General features: G+C 41.6%; 1 protein-coding gene across 1 annotated transcript; it reads left to right on the forward strand.

The window, feature by feature from the left end:
- The first annotated feature begins 1,380 nt into the window (after nt 1–1,380).
- On the forward strand, nt 1,381–22,005 carry LOC128911169 (pancreatic lipase-related protein 2-like). Its single transcript, XM_054205534.1, has 14 exons — nt 1,381–1,437; nt 5,879–5,975; nt 9,069–9,117; nt 10,517–10,671; nt 12,258–12,383; nt 13,937–14,071; nt 15,859–15,967; nt 16,607–16,723; nt 16,804–16,926; nt 17,902–18,020; nt 18,736–18,865; nt 19,170–19,281; nt 20,613–20,780; nt 21,877–22,005. The coding sequence occupies exons 2-14, from the start codon at nt 5,973–5,975 to the stop codon at nt 21,938–21,940; spliced, it is 1,410 nt and encodes a 469-aa protein (XP_054061509.1). The 5' UTR covers nt 1,381–1,437; nt 5,879–5,972; the 3' UTR covers nt 21,941–22,005.
- The last annotated feature ends 455 nt before the right edge of the window (nt 22,006–22,460 follow it).

Consider the following 22,460-nt stretch of genomic DNA (forward strand, 5'->3'; position numbering starts at 1 on the left):
ATTTCTTTCTAATGATTATCATCATATATGGCCCTGGCTTGCACCACTTTACCAACAAGAACCAGACCCAGATCCAAACATTCATGTAGGTGCCATGTGCTACAAGGAATGACCGACACACTTGGGTTTTATGATGTCTAGCAGGCTGCCTGTATTATGTACAGATCAGCATATGGAAAAAACATATTTTTGGTGTTATTTCTGAAATTATATCTCCTCTGAGGCAATGCACGTATCTCAAGACCACAAATTGACTTCATGTAGGAACCGTAGATTCAACCCAAGTTACTTCCTGCCCTTAGGCACTTGAATCACTGCTTGCATAAGGATGACAGTCTCTTTTATACAGTTGCCTGAACAGGCGATTATGGCAGCAACTATCCTGCAGATAGCAACGTAGTGACTTGAGGTCTTGCCCAGGAACTGAAAGACCTGGGTTGTGACATCATTGTGACCCACAACGTCCAGATCACAGAGGAGAATCTGTGACTTACATGATGGACAAACCACAAAGCCATTACAGAGAAAAAGATTAATGACATGATTACCATCATCCTATCCTTCTCCTCCTGACACAATTCTGAATTTGAAGGGCTGTGGCTTCTCTGCCCTAAGCTGATCACAATGTTGTCAGTAGATGCCAGTTATATTCAGAGCAAGCTAACTAATGAGAGCGCTTGGTACAGAGACACCTAATCTGTTAATCCTACGTGGCCCAAGAGGATGTAGATTAGTCAAAATGGTAGCAGGTAGACAGAGCTTGAGTAACTTCACTAGAAAAAGCTAATAAATGCTCAGGCACCTATATTCTCCCCAAGTTGTAACATAGTTTTTCTCACTCCTCCCTTTTTTAAAAAAACTAGCCCACTCTCTGTAAAAAATATAAACAGGCTTGATTATATGCAAATGTACAAGGGTTTGCTTGACAGGGCACGTACGTCAGAGGGATAACAAACAGATAGCTGGTGACTTTCAGCAGGTGACACAGATCGGCGAAATTAAGCTCCTGTTCTGAGCTTCCCCGCAGAGGAGGCTCAGCCCATTGCCTGAGTTTAGGAGAACCGGCTCACTCAGGTAAGCGTTTCATGTTGACAGTTATGAATGGTGCACGTAATAACCCCTCTGAGGGCTAAAACGGCCTCGTCTTGCTTTTCTTCAAACCCATAACACCACTTTAAGAGGTGAAAATTTTGATTAATTAGATACGACGAGAGACAAGAAAAGGCAACATCTGCTATATCCAGCAATAAGGGTATCATTCTTACAAAGGTTCTCACCCACCCACACGAAGCCTATAATTAGACACGGTGTGGGCAGGTCCGCACCCACCGTCGTGGGACTGATTCCAAGTGAAAAGAGCCAGTAGCAACCAGGATTTGACAGGGAGCTGGCTGAACGGAGCTTGCAAAGCAGCAACCCCTCCTGCGTTTCAGAGTGGTAAGTGGCTGAAAATTTGGTAGGGTTTTTGGGCAAGCATCCTTACTAACTACTGGTTGGGACTGGAGGACTGTAAGGACCCCTGCTTAAAATAAGACAGGTTGAATGGTACAGTCTGAGCCAACAGGCAAAAAACAAACAGCAGCACTCAGAGGGATCCTGAGGAGACCCTGGCAGCAGCTACAAGGCTTAAAACTTTTCAATTCCAGGAAATCCCAGCAGGAGATGAGAATTGCTGGGCTGTGATAATGTAATGCAGCTACAAAAACAGGGTGGATTCAGTGGGGCTGAGGTAATTTAAGACTGAATACATCCCTGTGCTTTTAAAGAAAAAACAAAATGACAGTATTTGCACGTGGAATCTGGACTACTTTTTTTTTTTTGAAGGGAAAACGCATGATAACCCAAATAACAGCTGAAATGAAAAATGAGGATAAATTAGGCTACAAAATCAAGCATTACTAGGAGCACTGCAAGTTTAAAGGGAGAATGGAAGTGGGGGAGAATTACAGAGCTGTTGTATGAAAGAATGTGGTAAACAAGATGTATTTTGGTATGCTACCACATACAGAAAGCTTGAACTAGTCAGCAGCAAGGGTTATTCTGCACTTTAGAAACGGCAAAAGAAAAATAGTGTTGGTCTTAGAGTTGGCTAAATTTAACAGTAGCCTAATCGCGAAGAACAGCGAAGGTCCTGCTGGAAAGGCAGACAAGTGGCCAGATGGTACTGGAGGTCAGATGAAGGCTCCCTAGATGGCACAAAATTGGCACAGCCACTTTCTAAAACAATCATATTTGTCGGGGTTTTATGTGATGCTTGTAATCAGTTTAAATGATCATAATTGTCTCTATAAATTTAAACAGACAAATACCAGTGTAGGGTCAAGGTGAGAACTCTATTATTTAGAAAACCAGAGCAGATACTGCACAAAGTTCTGAAGTGGGAAGCCAAGGACTTGATATTTAATTTTCTTTACTATTATGTCACAATTTATTTATGTCGTTCACCATTTCTAAGCAATTGACAAAACACCTTAAAAGCCCAAATCTTACTGCATCCTCCAATGATGAAACAATGACGCACTTCCCACATTAAACGCCTCCAGAAAAAAAAATTTATCACTATTCTGAGCCATTATTTCAGTTTAATGCCCCAGTCCACTGTCTCAGATTCAGTTTAAAAGGTCAGTAGATATCAGAGAACTCTATTACCCAGAGCAGACAACATACGTGAGTCATTCCTTGCCTTGCAGTATTGGGTGGTTTGGAGAAGGAAATCTACAAAAGGTTCTGGACAGCTTTGCTCCGCTACAAAATTGATTTATCTAATGTTAAATCTGTGGGTTTCAGAGCTATGCAATTAATATCCATTTCCTCCTGGAGAACTTCACTGTACCTAAAAGCTGATGAGCCAGCAGGAAAGGAGACTGGCTAACGCCAAGATGCTCTTTTACAAATTATTACTCATTTGTATTGAAGCACACCCAAAGAGCCTTCATCCAGAATTAGGACCCTACTATGGGCTGTTTATGGGGAGGAGCTGGAGCTGAAATTAAGTCTTTTATCAATTATGCCAATTATTCTGCTGCCTGAATTGGTACACCGTATCACCGGCACTTTGTCCAGTTCTTCGCACACCAGTTTTCAATATTTGATAGCCTGGACAAATAACTGTGTCTGAGCTACTGGAATGGGGACTGTGCCTGGAAAAGATGGTATTCTTTGTATACGCGTAAAGAATGGGCCAGACAACCTCTACAAAACAAACAAAAAAACTTATAACGTACTTTCAGGTATTTGCATATCAGTAAATACGTATATGATCTCCCGTTTGTGAGGCCTAAAGATACTAATGTAATATTTTTTTTCCTTAGCTCCTTTTACCATTATGAGTAATGTTACAGTGCTTGGGTGTGCAATTAGCAAGTGTTCTCTAAATGCCTCAGGCTCAGACATGCAAAAATTTGCTGAGAGAACATGAAATTTAACCTGTAACTTCTATAGCCAAGGCTTAAAGGCCAAACTCTGGATGGATTCTTCTCCTTCATGTTGCCTTTATACTCTGTTAACTGAGCGCTGTGCCAAACTACTGGAAAATACGAAAGGCTAAAATAAAACACTGGAAAGACAGAACTGGCATAAATATTCTCTTTTTAAGGAGAGTGCCAGTGCAGGAAACGTAGGAAATATGGTTGGAGTGGTAAGGCAGGAAAAGATGAAAAAAAAAAAAAACCAAACCCAACAGCGTAAACAGTGAAAATTAAGAAGATTTGAAAGGAGCTGAAGAACTTAAACTTCACTAGGGAGAAAAGCAGACCTGAAAATTGGAAAGACGGCATAAGACTGAAGGGACAAGGAGATGCCACGCTTAGCTCCGTTGACAGCTGAAAAGAGCTAGCGCCGCAGATCGTTACTGCAGAAGGAACTGTTCCTGCTCTGCCGCTGCTTGCTTTGAACATAATGATATTAATGCATAGGCTGATGAGGTGACCCTTTAACTTCCCATTTAGCCTCTTTGAAACACAGGATGAGGAAGTGGAAGGCAAGGTCTAGATCAGCAGCCCTCGTCCATGCCACTTCTCTCTGTCACATTAAAATGTGATAAAACTCCATCTTAAAACCAGCTGGGTTTGCCCTGTCACTCCACCTCGATGGCTGTTTCAGGACAACATACTGGACTTCATTTTTTCATGGCTAGTTCTTGTTCCACCACTACTGCTTTAAGTATCACCGCTCCTCTTCTGGTCTCAGGTTATATCTCTGGGGAACAACCATTTACACTCTGAGATTTCGTACTCCTAGTCTAAAAAGTCATCTCTCCACGTCTTGCTCTGCATTCCCTCTTTTCCATTCTTGTGATTATCCAAGAAGGCTTTCGCTCAACCTTCTCCATTTTCTCAATAACCCTCTTGAACTGTGCACACGGCACCAAAGAAAACTCCGTACTCTTTAAATAATACCCCCATCTATATATTGAATACAATATGTATACCTGAAAACACTATTCTTCCAACTGCACGTGTGGAAACAAACACTAACAAGTTCCTTGGCACTTCGAAAGTCACCAGTACTACACTAGCAAGACTTCAAAGCCCTTTTGAGTCATTGCTTCCTCAGATGTTTACCTCCGTTCTGTGAGTATGATATGCAGTGTGACAGCATTTACTTTCCCGAACAATAAAAACATTCATGACCTGTAATATTTATTTACTAATCCATTAGTCTAGATGTCAGTATTTTTTCCAGTATGAGCTCATGCCCGGCAACACCAGTGTTGAAAGCTGGCATGCAGTGTAATGCCAGGAACTGACTCCCCTAAAGCCCGTATCAGTAATGATCCATCATGGGCAGTGAGTAACCGCAGGGTCAAAAGCCACAGCTTAAAAACATGATCATAGCTCGATCGTGATGTGATGTGATGGTGCATAGTAGCTAGAACTGTATTTGTAAATCCAGGAGCTGTCTTCTAATTCTTTGCCGTTATAGCCTGAGATGCAATAATTGCTCAATTTTTAATCTACTTAATCCATGCATTTAATTTTTAATCTACTTAACTGTTGCAGTAGTGCATGTATGTAATTTTAATTTCTTAACCAAAATATCAAGTAGCAGAGCAGATCTTATTAAAATCCGAGTATCATGAGACTTATAATGTTGATCTTATAAGAGTGTCATGTTTGTCATGTCAAGTAACGGAATTCAATTACACAACTTAATCTTTTAACAGTTTTTCATAATTTTTCTTTCATGACTGGGTATCCTGTGGAGCATTTAATTATTTCGCCCCAGGCTGATATTGGACTAAAACTCCACAGGTCTGAAATTCCTCAGGTCATTCATCCTATTTTTATTTTACCTGTTAGCATACCAGTTTTCTTCAAATCATGTCTCTGGAATTTTCTTACTAATCAGTAACTTTAAAAAGTTGTCAATAGGTTTTTTTGATAGTTTTTTATTTTTTTTAAGGATCTCAGCTATGAGTTACCAAAGTCCAACGATTTTAAAATATGTAATTCCAGCAGCTGTTCTACAGCAAATCTAGAATTATTGTCTGAACAGAGTATCACCATAAATACTTTTTTTCTGGTGTGAACAACATCAGCTGGTTTTGGTAAAGGGAGAAAAAAAAAAAAAGTGTAAATATTTCATTTCAGCTGCATCATTGCCTTTTGCTCCATTTTATCTAATAACGGATCGAAACCATTGCATCTTTTTAATTTTTCCATGCATGAAATATTCCTTCTTAATTCATGTCTTAATTCTGTTGGCCATAAATATAGGTTGGCATTGCCATTTTCCTTATGAAATCTGTATGACTTTTAGCTATTAATTTCCAGTTATCAATATTCCCCTTTTTCGTTCTTTTGTGTTCTTCCCGTTTCTTTCACTTTACCAAGTGGCCTGTAGGTTTTCAATCTCTTTTCTATTACTTTTTTTTCAGCATAAAGCTACCCAATCTTCATCAAAGAAAACAGTGGCCGTTTTGTATCCTGTTACTGCTCACCAAAGAAAGAGATAAGAAGGGTGGTAAGAGAATGGTGAGTAAAGTTCTAAGCAATTAGAGAAATAACAGATTTTTATTTTTTTTTAATTTAAAACAAGGTATTTACTGCAATGAGTTTTTTAGATTAAAAATGCTGATAAAAACTCTGAGATTTGGGCTTGCTTCTCTTGAATAGACTGTGTGCGTGTGTTTGTGCGCATGGCCTGAGGAAGGCGTGCAGGTACCTGTGTGGGACTTAAAAATACACTGTTGACAGTCATTGTGCAGACTTTCTCATATCTCACAAGCCATCCACTAGTGGCCCGTGAATCATGGGTTGAGCAACAGTGTCCATAAGATTACCTGATGGCCTATTGTGAAGGACAGCTACTGGTCCAGTGTAGGTTTTATACATTAGATGTCAGTCTAGGAATACTTGCAATTAATATTATTTTTTTTCCTGAGCTGAACAGCAATTTTCAAATACTTAGTGCTGGTTTTGCTTCAGAAGCGCACGTCCTCTGTCTATGGAGTGCAACAATTGAGTTCAGCGTTCAGCAGCCGTCCTACCAGCAATACTGGCTGGGCTGAGATCACATTCACAAACAGGTCATTCCAGTTCCTCTTGTTCAGCACTAAGCTTCTTAAATGCCCAGTGAAAGAATTTTCCCCCCATCAAATCCTACACTGCCTCAACTCTTTTAACAAAGACATAATTTCTTAACATCTTAACACCTACCCACTAAAAAAATTGGCTCCTACCCAAACTATCGTGTTCTCTTAATAACAAAATGAATCAACATTCCACAAAAAATAAAAAAATAAAATTTTTGCATCTTCCATTACTCACCTAGCTACATGTTCATTTCTATTTTCTGCCTTCAGAGGATGAACCTCTGATGGGAAACTACTGATCACTTCTATTTGGCCACAACCTCCCACATTTTCTAAAATGGTTCCTCATTAGCCGCCTTTCAGATTTTGAGTCTGAACAGAAATTATACTGTCCTTCCCGCTGTAGCATTCCCAACATGGACTATACATCTCCTGAGTGTGAGCTATCTCCATTAAATATAAACAAATCCCACTGAGCTCTCCAATTCATTTGATGAGCCACATCTTCCGTGATTTTACTGCACTGTCATCAGTACCATCATGACGATGGGTACTCCTTGACAGATACTCCAGCTGAACAGAGGTGCTCCTTTCGGCTACAGTTAGGATCTCTCTGTTCCTCTCTGTCACCAGCTGCTTAGAGTAACTCCTGACCCTATTCCCTCGTACTCTTACTCACTGCTAGACGTCCTCTCTGCTGTCCACTCTCCTCGAGCATCTAGTTTTTTCTCTGTTAACTACATCAATGGATATATTAGACTTGGGAACAGAACTGTATTTCCAAGGAAATTTCATGATTCCTCTTCAGCTCTGCACTTTGCAGCTCCAGCTCACTACTTAGATATTCGGGCTTCCTCCTCTGCCCTACCACATAAACAATGAGCTATTACCACACAGGGACTTCAGGGTTGGTTAGAGAGCGCTCAGAGACACGGTCTTTGCACTCAGACCTATCCCATTTGGCTTGTTTAGGAAACCACGTCATTCCAGCCAAGTAATCTGACTTGCACCAAAATAACCCCAGACAGGTAGATCTTATATGCCTCTCCTGCCTGACATTCAACACAGAAGCTTCAAGGACAAATTCTGTGACATTCCAAATTGCTTCTGGTTTGTTTCTGAGAGCATTCGGTAGTGTCAATGACATTTGGAGTGCTGGGTTTCTACTTTTCTCACATTGACAAATCTCTAAAAAATATCCCTTGGAGACAGTCTCCCACATAACAATATTATACCTACTAAATTTACCATTTCTCCATAATTACTTCTAATGAGCTATCTCAATGGCCAGGGGTGAGAGCTCAAAATTTTTGCTTTATACAAGAAAATTGGTGTGTTGAAAATGGGAGGCAGGTGCCATAGGAAACACCTAGAAGAGGACGAAATTGAGAACAGTGAATAAGGCAAACAGGAAGGGAGGAGAATGGTGAAATATATGGAACCCCTGCCATGGGAAAACCAAGTAAGGAAAGTATAGAGGAAAGGAATCTGAATAAAGTCAGGATACGAAGGTGCATAAACGCAAAGAGCAAAAGGAAAAGGCAGCACAAACAGCCTGAAGAATCATAGAATCATTTAGGGTGGAAGGGACCTTTAAGATCATCGAGTCCAACCATTAACCTAGCACTGCCAAGTCCACCACTGAACCATGTCCCTAAGCACCATGTCTACCCATCTTTTAAATAGCTCCAGGGATGGTTACTCAAGTACTTCCCCGAGAAGCCTGTTCCAGTGCTTGACAACACTTTTGGTGAAGAAATTTTTTCCTAATATCCAATTTAAAACTCCCCTGGTGCAACTTGAGGCCATTTCCTCTCATCCTATTGCTTGTTACTTGGGAAAAGGGACTGACAGCCACCTTGCTACAACCTCCTCTCGGGTAGCTGTAGAGAGAGCGATAAGGTCTCCCCTCAGCCTCCTTCTCTCCAGGATAAACAACCCCAGTTCCCTCAGCCAATTAGACTTGTAATCTAGAGCCTTCTCCAGCTTCGTTGCCCTTCCCGGAACATGCTGCAGCACCTCGATGTTTTCTTGTAGTGAGGGGCCCAAGCTGTTGAGCGTGCAGACTTTATCAAGTTCCAAGTATCACTGTCTTTGTTCTACCATGCCTCCCACCTATCTTCTCACAGATAGCAAAAATCAGGACCTCGTGATCCGATTCACTCCCTCAGCAACCTGCATGCGGTATTGGCTGTGCAAGAAATGCAATGAACAGCACAACTGAGTGAAGGGGAAGGATCACCTCCCTCATCCTGCTGGCAACGCTCTTCCTGATGCAGCACAGGATGCTACTGGCTGCCTTTGCTGCAAGGGCATGTTGCTGGCTTATGGTCAATTGGTGTCCACCAGGACCCTCAGGTCTCTTTCTGCAAAGCTTCTTTTCAGTTGATGGGTCCCCAGTGTGTACTGACCGGTGTATGACATTATTGCCCTTCACGTGCAGGTTTTTGCATTTTTCTTTGTATTAAACTCTTTTAAAAAGGGCAAATCACTCTAAATAAAATGGTTAACCCATTTATTCAATTTGCTTTAGGTGGCTGGAATGTGGATTACTGCACTTTATCTCCTTGGCACAGTAGCAGGTGAGACACAATTTCTATAAAAACCACCACTAGACAGCAAGTTGAGACGAAATAATATTTCGGAGATCATGACTGGTATTTTCCTTTACACTGAAGTTGTAGTATGATTTGCGTGTCATTGCATGACACTGTCTATTAGTGTGCATAGAACTAATGCTAAAAGGCTCTGCTCTGTTTAAATTTTATTATTAAGAATACAAGACACACAACTCTGTGCTGAAAATTCACAGAGAATTTCAGAGTCATGTGTCGTATTCTATCTACGTGGGCTGCCTTTACACAACTGCTGTGTACAAAGAATCAATCACAGAATCACAGAATTGTTAGGGTTGGAAGGGACCTTAAAGATCATCTAGTTCCAAACCCCCTGCCCTGGGCAGGGACACCTCCCACTAGACCAGGCTGCTCAGAGCCCCGTCCAGCCTGGCCTTAGAAACTTCCAGGGATGGGGCTTCCACCACCTCTCTGGGCAACCTATTCCAGTGTCTCACCACCCTCATGGTGAAGAACTTCTTCCTAATGTCCAGTCTGAATCGACCCATCTCTAGTTTTAATCCATTCCCTCTAGTCCTACCATTACCCGACATCCTAAAAAGTCCCTCCCCAGCTTTCTTGTAGGCCCCCTTAAGATACTGGTAGGCCACTACAAGGTCTCCTCGGAGCCTTCTTTTTTCCAGACTGAACAATCCCAACTCCCTCAGCCTGTCCTCATAGGAGAGGTGCTCCAGCACTCTGATCATCCTCGTGGCCCTTCTCTGGACACGTTCCAGCACGTCCATATCTTTCTTGTAATAGGGGCTCCAGAATTGGACGCAGTACTCCAGGTGGGGTCTCACGAGAGTGGAGTAGAGGGGGAAAGAACCACTCAGCAACAGGACCCTTAGCATAACAGACAGTGCTAAAACATGAAAGTTGAGCATAAGTGAGCAAGACACCCATTTAAGCTAGAAAAAGCTACTATAGTGAAAGAAATTATTTCATTCACAATACAAGGTTACTTGTAGAAGGATACGTAGATATCCTTCATTCCTACGAACAGAGACACAATGCTATGGAGTGGAAGCATGCAGGACCAATCCTAACAAGCACTTCTTACAAGACCTTTTTTTTTTTTTTTTTTTTTTTTTTTTAAAGAAATTGAGTTAATCCTTCACAAGACTAGAAAACGATGTCAAAACAGTGTCTGGGTCTTTACTTGGTTTATCCTCAAATTACTTAGCTCCCCTTGTGTTACCTGCCTCAGGCAATATCCACTAAGGAAACAAGAATGAATCTCAGTTTCAAAATAAATCATAAAATTAAATTCTGAGTTTTCTGCTCTTCAGGCTGTTGTAGTCTCAAATACATCATCAAGCGTAAGAGAGTCCAACATATAAACACATTGTTTCTTCCACTCTAGGTAAAGAAGTTTGCTACCCCAGGCTTGGCTGTTTTACAGATGACCCACCCTGGTCCGGGGTACCGGGGAGACTTCTGACAGGTCTGCCTGATTCTCCAGAACATATGAACTTGAGCTTCTCTCTCTACACCAGAGAAACAGGAAATAACTCACAGGTGACATTTATTTTTAACATCGAGAACTGACTAAACCTACAAGTGTTTGTTAACATGTTAAAAAGTCTACATCAGCCATCGTAGGCAAACAAGTCAGAATAAGAAGATAGTCTGAAGGTACAGTAATGAATGTACTTTCGGGTAAAGCACGAAATAAAAAAAAGCTATGAATGAACTGTAGGACATAACAGCTTTCCTGGCATTTTCCTGCACAAGGACATGGATTACGGCAGACTGCCTTTTGCATGCATGTAGGTCTCTGAGGAAAGCTGGAGACTCATTCAAATAAACACCCTTCTGAGTATTCAGATAGGAGAGCTGCTGTTTCGCAGGGAAGCTAGCTAGGAAGATACTGTCAGCTTTTTAAAAGAAAAGACTGATTTTATGCAATTTCTAAACCCACATTCCACCTTGAAATCTGAGGGATTTTACATTCTTACCTGTCTCTCTGCACCCTGAAAATAAGACAGAGCTACCCAAGTTGCTTATGCCCTGAAATACTGAGAGCAATGTGGAGGAACCTGTAAGATCAGGAGCTGGGACCACATCGCTTCAGCAAATGCTTATGAAATTGCTAAATCCCTCTCAGGCTCCCAGACCTAGCGTCCCCTGAGCTGTACGGGGAGATGTTTAGGATTCCTCTGGCACGAACTATGATGCCATCGCTGCCATTGCAGACATCATTGCTTACAGCAATCCTGGTTGCCATGCTGAGAATCCCACTCAGGCTCTCTAAGGATGAGAAGTTATACCTGTAATAAATTTTTACGATCTGCAGAGCAGGGACAGGTGAGCATACAAGATAAATGCAGCCGCAGGTTACTCAGCACTTCTGTTGTTGACAAAATAAGTCAAAATACACCTTACACTACTTCCCAGCCACTAAACTTAAATGTTTCTATGATCTAAGGCACAGCCCAAACTCCCTGAGCTCACATCACAGACCCTGTATTTGTCCAAAAACAATACAGACAGTCAGATATTGTTCTCAGAGGAAAAGGAAAATATGTTACTAAGCAGCTTGCAGCAAAGTGTGAAGATCACCTTCGCCCCTATTGCACGCAGTTCTTGTATGAAATTCTTTCAGCCTTTCTGGGGCAGCTAATCACAAAATCAGGCATAGAAACATCACCTATCTAGGAAAAAAAAAAAAAGGCAAAAAAAAAAAAAAGCTGTTGCTTAGATGCAGAGCAGCACATTGAAGCCAAAGGTCAGGTCAGTAAAAGGGCAAGTTGAACCAGGAGATGTGGAGCTGGTGGGCTGCCCTCTGGAGCAACTCCTCCAACTCAGGCCAACAGGCATCATGTAACACTGTGTCCCTTTTAGGTTGCTTCATGTTCCACATAAGGCAGTTCTTCCTCCATGAAGCAAAATAGATAGGTGCAATAGAAACCACATGGGCACAACTTCTTCAGAAACCACAGTGGAGCTGAGAAAATCCCCGAGTTCCAAAAATCACAGACTGTCCGTTCAAAGCAGTCCCTTCAGTCCTGCAGAGGTGATGACCTAGATGACTTTTTTTAAATGTTTGAAAGTATGAATAGATAAAACCTTTTTTCTTTTTTTTTTTTTTTCCCCCCACACAGGTGATCTCGGCAATAAACTCCTCAACCATCCAAAACTCACATTTTTCCTCACGTAGGAATACCTCCTTCATCATTCATGGATTTGGCAGCACTGGAAAAACAGGCTGGGTGGTAGAAATGTGCTTGGTATGAGAGAGCATCCTCTGATTTCCATCAGCAGTTGTAACTACAATCTGCCAGTATCCTTTAGGCGCTAACGTTCACCTTCCATTTTGCAATTCATTAGGTAGTAGCAGATAACAACTAAGAAGTAAATTTCACAAAAGCCAAAGTGTTCCCTCTCTGGAAGATGCAGCATAGTCAAAGTTTCTTGGTCATGTCTGACACTATGCTTCTCTAGAGAGTTTCCATCCCCAAACCCTACAGATCAGGTCAAAGCAATACATTGAACAGATGTCCCCAGCCTCTACAGCGGTGTCAGAACATCGTATTAGACACACCAATTCACCGCTTCTCCCATTAGCAAAAATTGAACCATCTTTCAGTCAAAAAAGTCTTCCTGAGTTGTAAAGCTCAGGTTTCAGTCTACAAATACTATTCTGAGTCACCGCTATTCAGTTCTTAAAAAAAAAAAAACAAACAAGCAAACAAACAAAAACCAACAAAAACCAAAACAAAAACAAGCCCAACAACAGAAAAATCCTTTTTGTTTGATCACAGACTGCAATGAAAAAAAGATTTCCAATATGAAATGTGGAAGCTACCACAGAACCAGCAGAGTGAACTCTGTCAGTGACAGCCTTGGCTCTGACAGATAAGCAAAATCTACTCTTGTTTCTGCTTCTTCCACGCTGGCAGGGAAAAGGAGAAGCTAGGAAAAGACCACCACTAAATACCAAGTCACAGATCTGTAGAATTATTTTTGTTCGTAAGTCCCTGAAAACTTTTAATCTAGAATATTGAATTTCCCATTTTTTTAGTTGAAAAGAAACAGCAATTCTATCTGCCTCTCCATACTACAAACCGTGCTTATGGTGCCTATAGGAGAGGAGGGAATCCAGCATTCAAGACACTATCACTTGAAGCTTCTATTTTCCTTGTCATTCACTTTCAGCTGTTTACCATAGATAAATTTTTGTTTCCACTCCTTGTTCTTTCTCAAACCCGAGCTAAGCCTCTGTCGTAGACAGCTGTAGCTGCAGACTTTGATATATTCTTCCAGTGGAAGAATCACTGGTCTCTGCAAGACAGTGAGCAGTTCCAAAGTGACCAACACATTATCTTCCTTACTGAAATAGAAACTTCCTACTCTGCCCCAAACCTTTCCAGTCTGCTATGTCTCTCTTAAAGACACTTGGTAAATAAGTTTACTTTCTATATAATCCAGTTAAACTACCAATATCCCTCAAAGAAACTCACACACTGCACATAGCAGCTACTGTGCAGTTGTGTGGCTTTTCCAAATTATTTCAAATAGGTATACAAATGGCTTATAAAATAAAATATTTTTATTACCGTCTTTCATAATTGATACTTTTGGGATTAATGGCTTGTTATATTCTGTTCTGTAAGAAGTGGTGTGTTCCAGTGTGGTATGGGCTACAGTGAAGAGTCCTGTATCTTAATGAATGATAAATTACATTATTATATTACCTTTTAATGATTATTCTGATTTAAGTTGAATCTCTGTTTGTTATTATGTTTCCTTAAATACTTTGCTTTATGTGTTCCCACATGAGCTGTTACTGGAAGTGGAAAACATCAACTGCATTGCGGTCGATTGGGAAGAAGGTGCTAAAGGCACCTACATCAGTGCAGTCAACAACATCCGCGTGATTGGGGCTGAGGTTGCTTATTTCATAAAAACTTTACAGGTAAAAGACACAGCTTTACCGCCTACAATTCTTAAGCGGATGCAGTGGGGTTATGATGCTGCTGCTTTGATTTTGAACCTTGTCCAGTGTGGTCAGGCAATGCTTCAGGAAGAGCTGAACAATGTTGAGATACAGCTAATTATACTGATTGTGAACTCTGTAAGGACTTCTGACAGCCACAAAAGACGCAAATTAAGCTAATGTGGTTCAAAAGAGGTGCCAATTAATTAAAGACCGGTAGATGGCAACATTTCCATATGATGATACAAGCAAGAAGGCATTCAATGGAAATGAGGCAAGGCCTCGGTGATTACGAGCTTTGCCAGTCTTGTGTATGTGTTCTAGAAGCAAATTAGTATCTCAGCTTAGCATCACCGGAACGAGCAGGAGCTGGCTCGCTCGATAATGGCATGTTTGCTGTCGACAGGCACAATAAACTGTCCAGTTGCCTTCTGGTTGTGAACTTCATGTTCCTGAAGGCAAGCATTCACATCTACACACGTAGCACAGAACCGCTTGGTTATAGAGTTTGAGAGTATCAGCATTTCCTGCTGACTTCAGAAAGCTTCATGAGTACTTGGAACTGCTGAAAATCAGAATCCTGCCTGGCTATGGACTTAATCCTGATGAGGTGGTGTTCATTTTAAAGTGCTGCAAGAGATATAGCCCAGAGCTCACAGAGCAAAGTGCCAACTTCACGCACACCTGAGCGTCAAACACTTCCCCAGAATCTGCTGGGGTACAATCTACTGCTTCTACCTAGGAAACTCATCTCTACCCTCACACATTTGCCTCTGTATCTTCCTTCTTTGCGTACAAATCCCAGGTCACTTGAAGATGGGTTCAGTTTCTCATTTAATATCTCTATTACTGCACCATTTGCAGTCTAGGCCTCTCTTCCTTCCATTACAAAAAAAAAAAAAAAAAGAAATTATACAGAAATGATCCTTAGGCATTCTTTTCTTTTCCCCAATTTACAAACTTCTGGAGTTTGAGTTCAGAAAAAGTTAAGTTGCATTGTCAATGGAAGTACTTCAGTAAGGTGTATTCGAAGGAATCTGCTGTCTAACGATACAGACAGACAGGCCAATACTATAGATCTGTTTTTATTTTGGTACACGCATGACAAAACAAAACCTAGTGTAAAAACCTCAAGCAATTAGCAACCAATCCTTATGTCACTACAAAACCCAGCAAATCCCTGGCTGAAAGGTGACCCCTGCATACAGCCCACACGCTGATTAATCTCCATTTCCACCCACAAAGCACGTGTGATGTTTCAGCAGTGCAGGTCTTGTACAGGTGACACTTGGCAAAGAGGAGAATGAGCGTCACCCCACCTAAGCTTCTCAGTGAAAATATTACTGAGTGATATGATCACATATTCTAAGCAGACATATGGAGAATAGACATGTGATAAGAGGGCTCCATAATAGAGTAAATCAATAAAAAATAAGATCATTTTGATGGAAGATGACATTAGGGCTTGATCCAAATGAGAAAAAAGGTTCATATTTTGTCACCAAGGGTAACTGAGGATGGTAACCATATGCCAACACCATAACAGTGAATCCATCATCACTAGGCATTTAGAATTCTACATTGGATCATTTTCTATCAAGTCTTCAAGTAATTTAAACAATAATTAACTCAAGGAACTCACACCCTGTTTGCTATGCAGGAAGTCAGTCTAGATGTTCACAAAGGCCCGTAATGTAAGACATCCTCTTTACTTGCTATTTAAAGCCTGTGTTCTTGTCTCCCACCACCACGACCTTAATGATCAGGAACTCTTCAGATACTTCCTTTGCAAAATTCATCTAATTGGCCACAGCCTGGGAGCACACACTGCAGGAGAGGCGGGAAGAAGGATCCAAGGCATCGGGCGGATAACAGGTAGGCTGGTCACTGAGGTGCATAGCACTAAAAGCTGACATAGCATGTTCCTAAAGTAGGAAAGGAACTTGCAACACACTGCTCTGTAGACTGGAATTAAATTTTTGACAGTGCTGGAGACACCATGTGTGAGAACAGGCAAACTTTACGCTTCTCAGAAACAGGGGTAATTATTACATCTTCTTTCTCTAATTAAGTTAAAAACTCTTTAGTGGAAAACTTTAGTGGAAGGACAAACATATTTAATATGTTTTTAACATTACTGTCATTCACTGGGTTAGATCAAGCCCTCCACAAAGACAAAGCAACGTATCAAGAATCCTCAGTTTTTCCTATACGTAAAGCTTTACAGGCCAGTAATAAACTCCCAGGTAATGAAATGCCTCCTTCAGAGTAATACGATGCCATTATATAGTTTATTAGAAAATATTTCACTTCTGTTGGAATAAGTTTGCACAAAGGCTCAAAAAAACATATTATTGCATATTTTTCTCAGTTCAACTTAGAATTCACATCATTATTGTTCAACGTGCTTGTGCAGTACTGAACATCTGATGTTGTAAGTTGGCAAAAGACATATTAACACGTGCAACACTTCTCTCTCTCCCTCCCTCAACCAATAAATGTGGGGGTTTTCAGGCTTAGACCCTGCTGGGCCCTATTTTGAAGGTACTCCTCCTGAGGTGAGACTGGATCCTTCAGATGCAAACTTTGTTGATGTTATTCACAGTAATGCTGCTCACTTCCCTGCCATCGGTAAGTGTTTGTGTACAAACAAATACCTGCAGGGATGGGGACATCACCAAGACACTGACATCATCACACGTGTATCTCAGGGCTTGGAATATATAACACCAGCGGTCACCTTGACTTTTACCCAAATGGAGGAACTGTGATGCCTGGATGCACCGATTTAATTCCGGAGATGAAACAAAGTGATTTTGAAGCTATCATTGCAGGTAAACACACACTCCCAACACGCGTACTCCATTATTTTTGTTTAATCCTGAAACATGAACTGTGACTTTTTCTCCCCAATGTAACTGTCTATTTGGGAGAAAACAGCAAAACAGAATTGGTTTTTGCCTTTTTACTCATAAGTAAGGAAAGGCAATAAGGAAGAACAAAGGCTGGATCAGAACACTGTAGGGACAGGAGGAATAATACAGGACCAAGTTTTGCTTCTGTAATTTGAAACTGGTGCTGCAGAACACACAAAAAAAACCCCAGAAAACGGGGAGTCTGGAAGTTCAACACCCTGACAACCTTAGCAGGAGGTTTTCTAGGCTGAGACAGGCCAGTGTCATGTCCAAGCCTGTGGCATGACACCACCACCTTGTCTTCCTTGCAGACGCTGCAAAGTGCATCCAACGCTTATAAGGCATGAATTAGGCAAAAGCACTCAGTGTTTGCAGGGACTGCACATGCCTCACCTCTCTACCCGAGACTTCTCTCTCTTCTCCTCTTTGGGGAGGTTGGCAGAAGGCCAATGGGTTCTCTTTCCTCTCTCTCTCTCTATATATACGCACGCGCACGCACAGATATATATGGCTGCCTTCATAAAAGGGACTATTAGGCCACAGCAGACCAATGCATCAAGAGATGCACCACTTAGATGTGGTGTTAAGGGATATGGTGTAAGGGAGAACTTTGTAGAGTGGAGTTGATGGTTGGACTCGATGATCCCAAGGGTCTTTTCCAACCTAAATGATTCTATGATTCTATGAAATCTTGGGGTAACTGGCACACAGTTCTCTGGATAAAGCACAGACAAAACACTAACTTCTACTGCAACTCGAAATGTGTAAATTCAGTTGAAAAATTATTACAAGACCATACTGCTGTTCTGTGCCTCAGCCGTTTCCATGTTGAGGCAAGTGCAGCTCTTACACAGGAGGTTACTGCATGGATGCTCATAAACTTTGTTCCAACAGATGCTACGGTCATTGGAGGGTGCCATCACTCTCGCAGCCATGAGTTTTATTTTGAAAGTATCCTCTATCCCACCGGATACCTTGGATATCTCTGCGAAACGTACAAAGCCTTTGAGTCAGTAAGTATATCAGCACAGGAATGAGCAAGCTGTAAAGAAAATAATCCAGGTCTCTGCACTCACGATAGGTCCCGTGCACCCGGATGCTGGTGCGTTGTGCTCTCGTGGGGTGGTTTGGTAGGAGGAAGAGTGGAAAATGAATCCCCGAAGCACAAATGATATCACCAAATAGGAAAAAAAATTAAACCCTGTACAATTCTCACCCTAAACCTTTACAGAAAGAGCACATAAAGTAGATGTATCTACCCTACTGAGCCCTGGCTGGAAGAAGAGACATTTGGAGCCTCCAAAATCATTGGCTCTTCTCTAATTTACACTGGGCACTGATTAGAGCACCTAAATAAACACACTTATGAACAATGTTCCTTTTTTCCCCCGCCATATTGTATTGCAGAGTGGATGCAGGGAAATTACCTTCCCAGTGGAAGGGTAAAATTGGCTTATATTTTGTCCTAGACTCTGGCTGAAAAAAATAATATTTGAACTAGGGAGTTTCAGACCATCATCCACACAGGTGTTAAACCTGCTCATTCCACACCCGCTCGGTATTGATGGGTGCGGGAGCTGTTAGCCGTCATGTTTTGGTGGCAAGGTATGACAGCATACAATGCTGCCACAGCTTTGCAAGATCGGAACAGCATATTGAGCCTTAATTTTGTTAGAGGTAGGATGAAAAAAAATACTCCTAATTAACTGGTGCTCTTATTTTCCCTAGGGAGACTGTTTCCCGTGTCCCCAGGAGGGATGTCCAATGATGGGGCACTACGCTGACAGATTCCCAGATAAATTGAAGAGGGTAAACCAAAAGTATTTTTTAAACACAGCAGCAGATCCACCTTTTGCTAGTAAGTGGAGGAGGTTTGTTAACAGTTGTTCACATTCGAAAAGTGATTGCCTTGACGTGATTTACAGCCACGCACTTCTGTTGCTTCTACAAACAACCGCTAACACCTCTGACAAAAAAAAAAAGTGCTACGTCAGTTATCAAAATTCAAGATCACCGAGTCTTTCATTTGCTAACATGAACAAATTCCCGGGGGGGTGGGGGGGGAGTGGGAAGGCACAAAACCAGAACTTTCCACTATATTAGCATTTTTAGATCTCTCGTATCAATGGCAATCTAGTTTTATTTTGCTTTTCTTTATGCAGCTTGGAGGCAAAAAGTATTTCTCAAACTGTCTGGTGTAAAGAAAACGAGGGGGGACATAAACCTGGTTTTCCATGACACAGAGGGGAACACAAAAGAATACGAAATTGCCAGGTAAGATAAATTAATATTTCCCTATAGCATTTAATGCTGCTAACCTTAATCTACACATTTTCCACGTATTTAAGCAGTGCAAACACTTATTCTGCACTGCAGACATTCTACTTAACATCAGACATGAAAAAAACTTATCCAATAGATAAGACGTATGAAGGCAGAATGGTTGCAAAAAGGACATGGAAGTCACTTCCTTTACATGAATTCATAGAATCACAGAATCGCCTATGTTGGAAGGGACCTTTCAGATCATCGAGTCCAACCAGCAACCTAACTCTGACAAAAACCATCACTGAACCATATATCTAAGCACTATGTCTACCCGTCTTTTAAATATTTCCAGGGATGGTGCCTCAACCACTCCCCTGGGCAGCCTGGGCTTAATAACCCTTTCAGTGTAAACATTTTTCCTAATATCCAATCTAAACCTCCCCTGGCGCAACTTGAGGCCATTTCCTCTCGTCCTGTTGCCTGTTACTTGGGAGAAGAGACCGACCCTGACCTTGCTACCCCCTCCTTTCAGGTAGTTGCAGAGAGCGATAAGGTCTCCCCTCAGCCTCCTTTTCTCCAGGGTAAACCACCCCAGCTCCCTCAGCCGCTCCTCATAAGACGTATGCTCCAGACCCCTCACCCATCACAGAATTATGTGACTTTATGATAAATTAGGAATACAGTTTGACAGGAGAAGTGCTGTGTTTCCACATGTGTAAATTTATTTATTTTTTTTTTTAAAGAGCAACTCAGAGAATGCACATAATTCATAGGGTGCTCACCCATTACACACGGGCTTTAGCACTACTGCTCCCACGCGACCGTGGTGTCACATGTGTCCGCATACTCGCTCCACGTGCTGACAAGACTCTCTGCTCTGCCCGTGACTTGCTGGATGATCTCATGCAAAGCCATCCTATGCCTGAACTTACCAAATTTGCAAAGTGGGTACCCCCTTCCTCCGCAGACCAAAGCCCCACGGAAGTTCCCAGCTCATCTATAAAATCCTCCCCGATAACCTTGTCTGGAACTCTCCCTGTAGCGATACCTGCAAAACTCAGCACCCGTGGGTGCTGGAGGCAGTCCCAGCCTCGCCCGTACCACCTCCCGGTGGTCTCCTGACATGTGAGCATTTAAAGTTTGCAGTGGTTTTTTTCAGCCTCTCCCCATTCAGCACATAACATCCCAGAGTGCTTACCCAGTGACCTCTGCTGTTGCAAAAAAACAGCAAAAGTGCAAATTTCTGTTCTAACAAAGGGGAAAACACACATCTTGTGGAAAATGTGATTTTGTTCAATAACCTCTAAACTGCGTTGCTGTCTTCGTTCTATTTGCAGCGGTGTCCTTTCTCAAGACGAAGTTTATACAAAATACCTTGATGTTGAAATTAATCCAAGAAATACTACAAAAATTGAATTTCTGTGGAATAAAGCCATATTCACTCTGCTCTGGGCAAGACTGGGAGCAGAAACAGTCAATATAATTCATGGAGAAGATGGGCGTAGGTACGTATATCCCTTTTAAGGTCAGAAGGAATGGGAAAGGAGTGCAAAAACCCCAGGAGACAGAACTGAAAAATGGTCTTGATAAATTGGACACGTGGTTTGCAATCAACAATGTGAATTTCAGCAATGACAAAGACAAGATATTAGACTTTGGACAGAAAAACAAATGTTTGAGTACAAACCAGGGAATAACTGTCCGGAAAGGAATACAGCAGTAAATAATTTGGAATGTATACTGTTTTGCCACAGCAAAACAATTACAAACCAAGATAAAGCAAGTCTCATTCTCAGGTGCATTACCAAGAGCATGGTATAGAAGATCCAGGGAGTAATCATTCTAATTGGCATAACTGGGGTGAGACTGTAACTAGAAGGGTTATTTTTGAGTTTGGAGAGTATACTTCAGGAACGATGTCCACAGCCTGAAGTCCAGAAGAATAGCAAAAAGAAGTTTAGAAAACATGATCTGTGCAGAGCACCTGAAGGAAGTGTGTTTCTCAATAAAGAAAAGCCTGGAGAGAAGCACAAAAACATAAGCGCAAACTGTCTGTGAAGGATCACAGTCAACTATTCTACTTACCTACAGGGTTTAGGTCAAGGTTTAATTGATGTTTAAATCAATGTTTAATTGATGCAACAGAGGAAGTATTGGTTAGATATTAGGAAAAAAAACTTTCCTATAGTTTGGCATTGGCACGGATTATTTAGAGAAGCTGATGAAATCCCTTTCAGTGTGAGCTCCTAAAAAAAAGCTGCAAAGCTTTGACTGGGGGAATCTAGTTAAGCACCTAGCCTAAATAAAAGGAGCTTAACAAGACGCCTTTCTATTTTTTTTATTTAGAGCTCTATATTTGTGAATCTAGAGATGAATTGTATTAAAACTCTATTCTTATGCCTGGTCCCTAAAGGAAGGAAATTCACCTTGTTACTGATAATATACAGATGCTAATATTCTGTACAGCAGGCTTTTAGGAAGGCTTAAGTGGGATTATGGACCAAACTTAGAACCCTCAAGGTGACAGCTGACAACCTTTCATTTTTCTTTGGGGGCGGGGGGGGTGGGAATCTTGATTCAAGTATTTTTTTTCCTTCCCAGGTCAACTTTTTGTGGTCGTGGAACCGTGACATATGGAGTTCCCCAGTTACTTACACCTTGCTAGAGGTCACCGACTACAACTGTTCGATATACAGCAGCTGAGCAAACCATCGGTCCTGTGCACAGGAATATTGGTACACAAGGCTATTAAAGCAAAACTCAAACTGCCTGTTGCTTCCTTTATTTTTTTTCAGTTCTTTGCAAACACACTGGTCAATGTTTTTCGCGTTTGAACCAAGTTTATTGTGCTTATAACTATAGAAGCAACTGGAAATCATATATGCTAAAATCCACTTATAACACTGCGCAGTCTTACTCTACTAGGGCGCAAGGAAAGCGGGTAAGAACTGTTTCCCACCGCATTGATAATTTGCCAGATTTTCTGTCTATCAAACATTCTCAAGGCAAACCATTACTTCAGCACATGCCTGGGGCTGGGAATAGTCCCAAACACCTCCTTTCCACCGCCTACTCGATTGCTCAGAACTTTCCAACCCCACACGAGAGCGCTGCCCTCAGAAGATGCTGTGGGATGAGGCAGGAAGAGAACAAGACCAGGGTATTTCTTCATCAGGGCAGCGCAG

This window comes from Rissa tridactyla, chromosome 6 (genome assembly GCF_028500815.1).
Source record: "Rissa tridactyla isolate bRisTri1 chromosome 6, bRisTri1.patW.cur.20221130, whole genome shotgun sequence".
Taxonomy (NCBI): domain Eukaryota; kingdom Metazoa; phylum Chordata; class Aves; order Charadriiformes; family Laridae; genus Rissa; species Rissa tridactyla.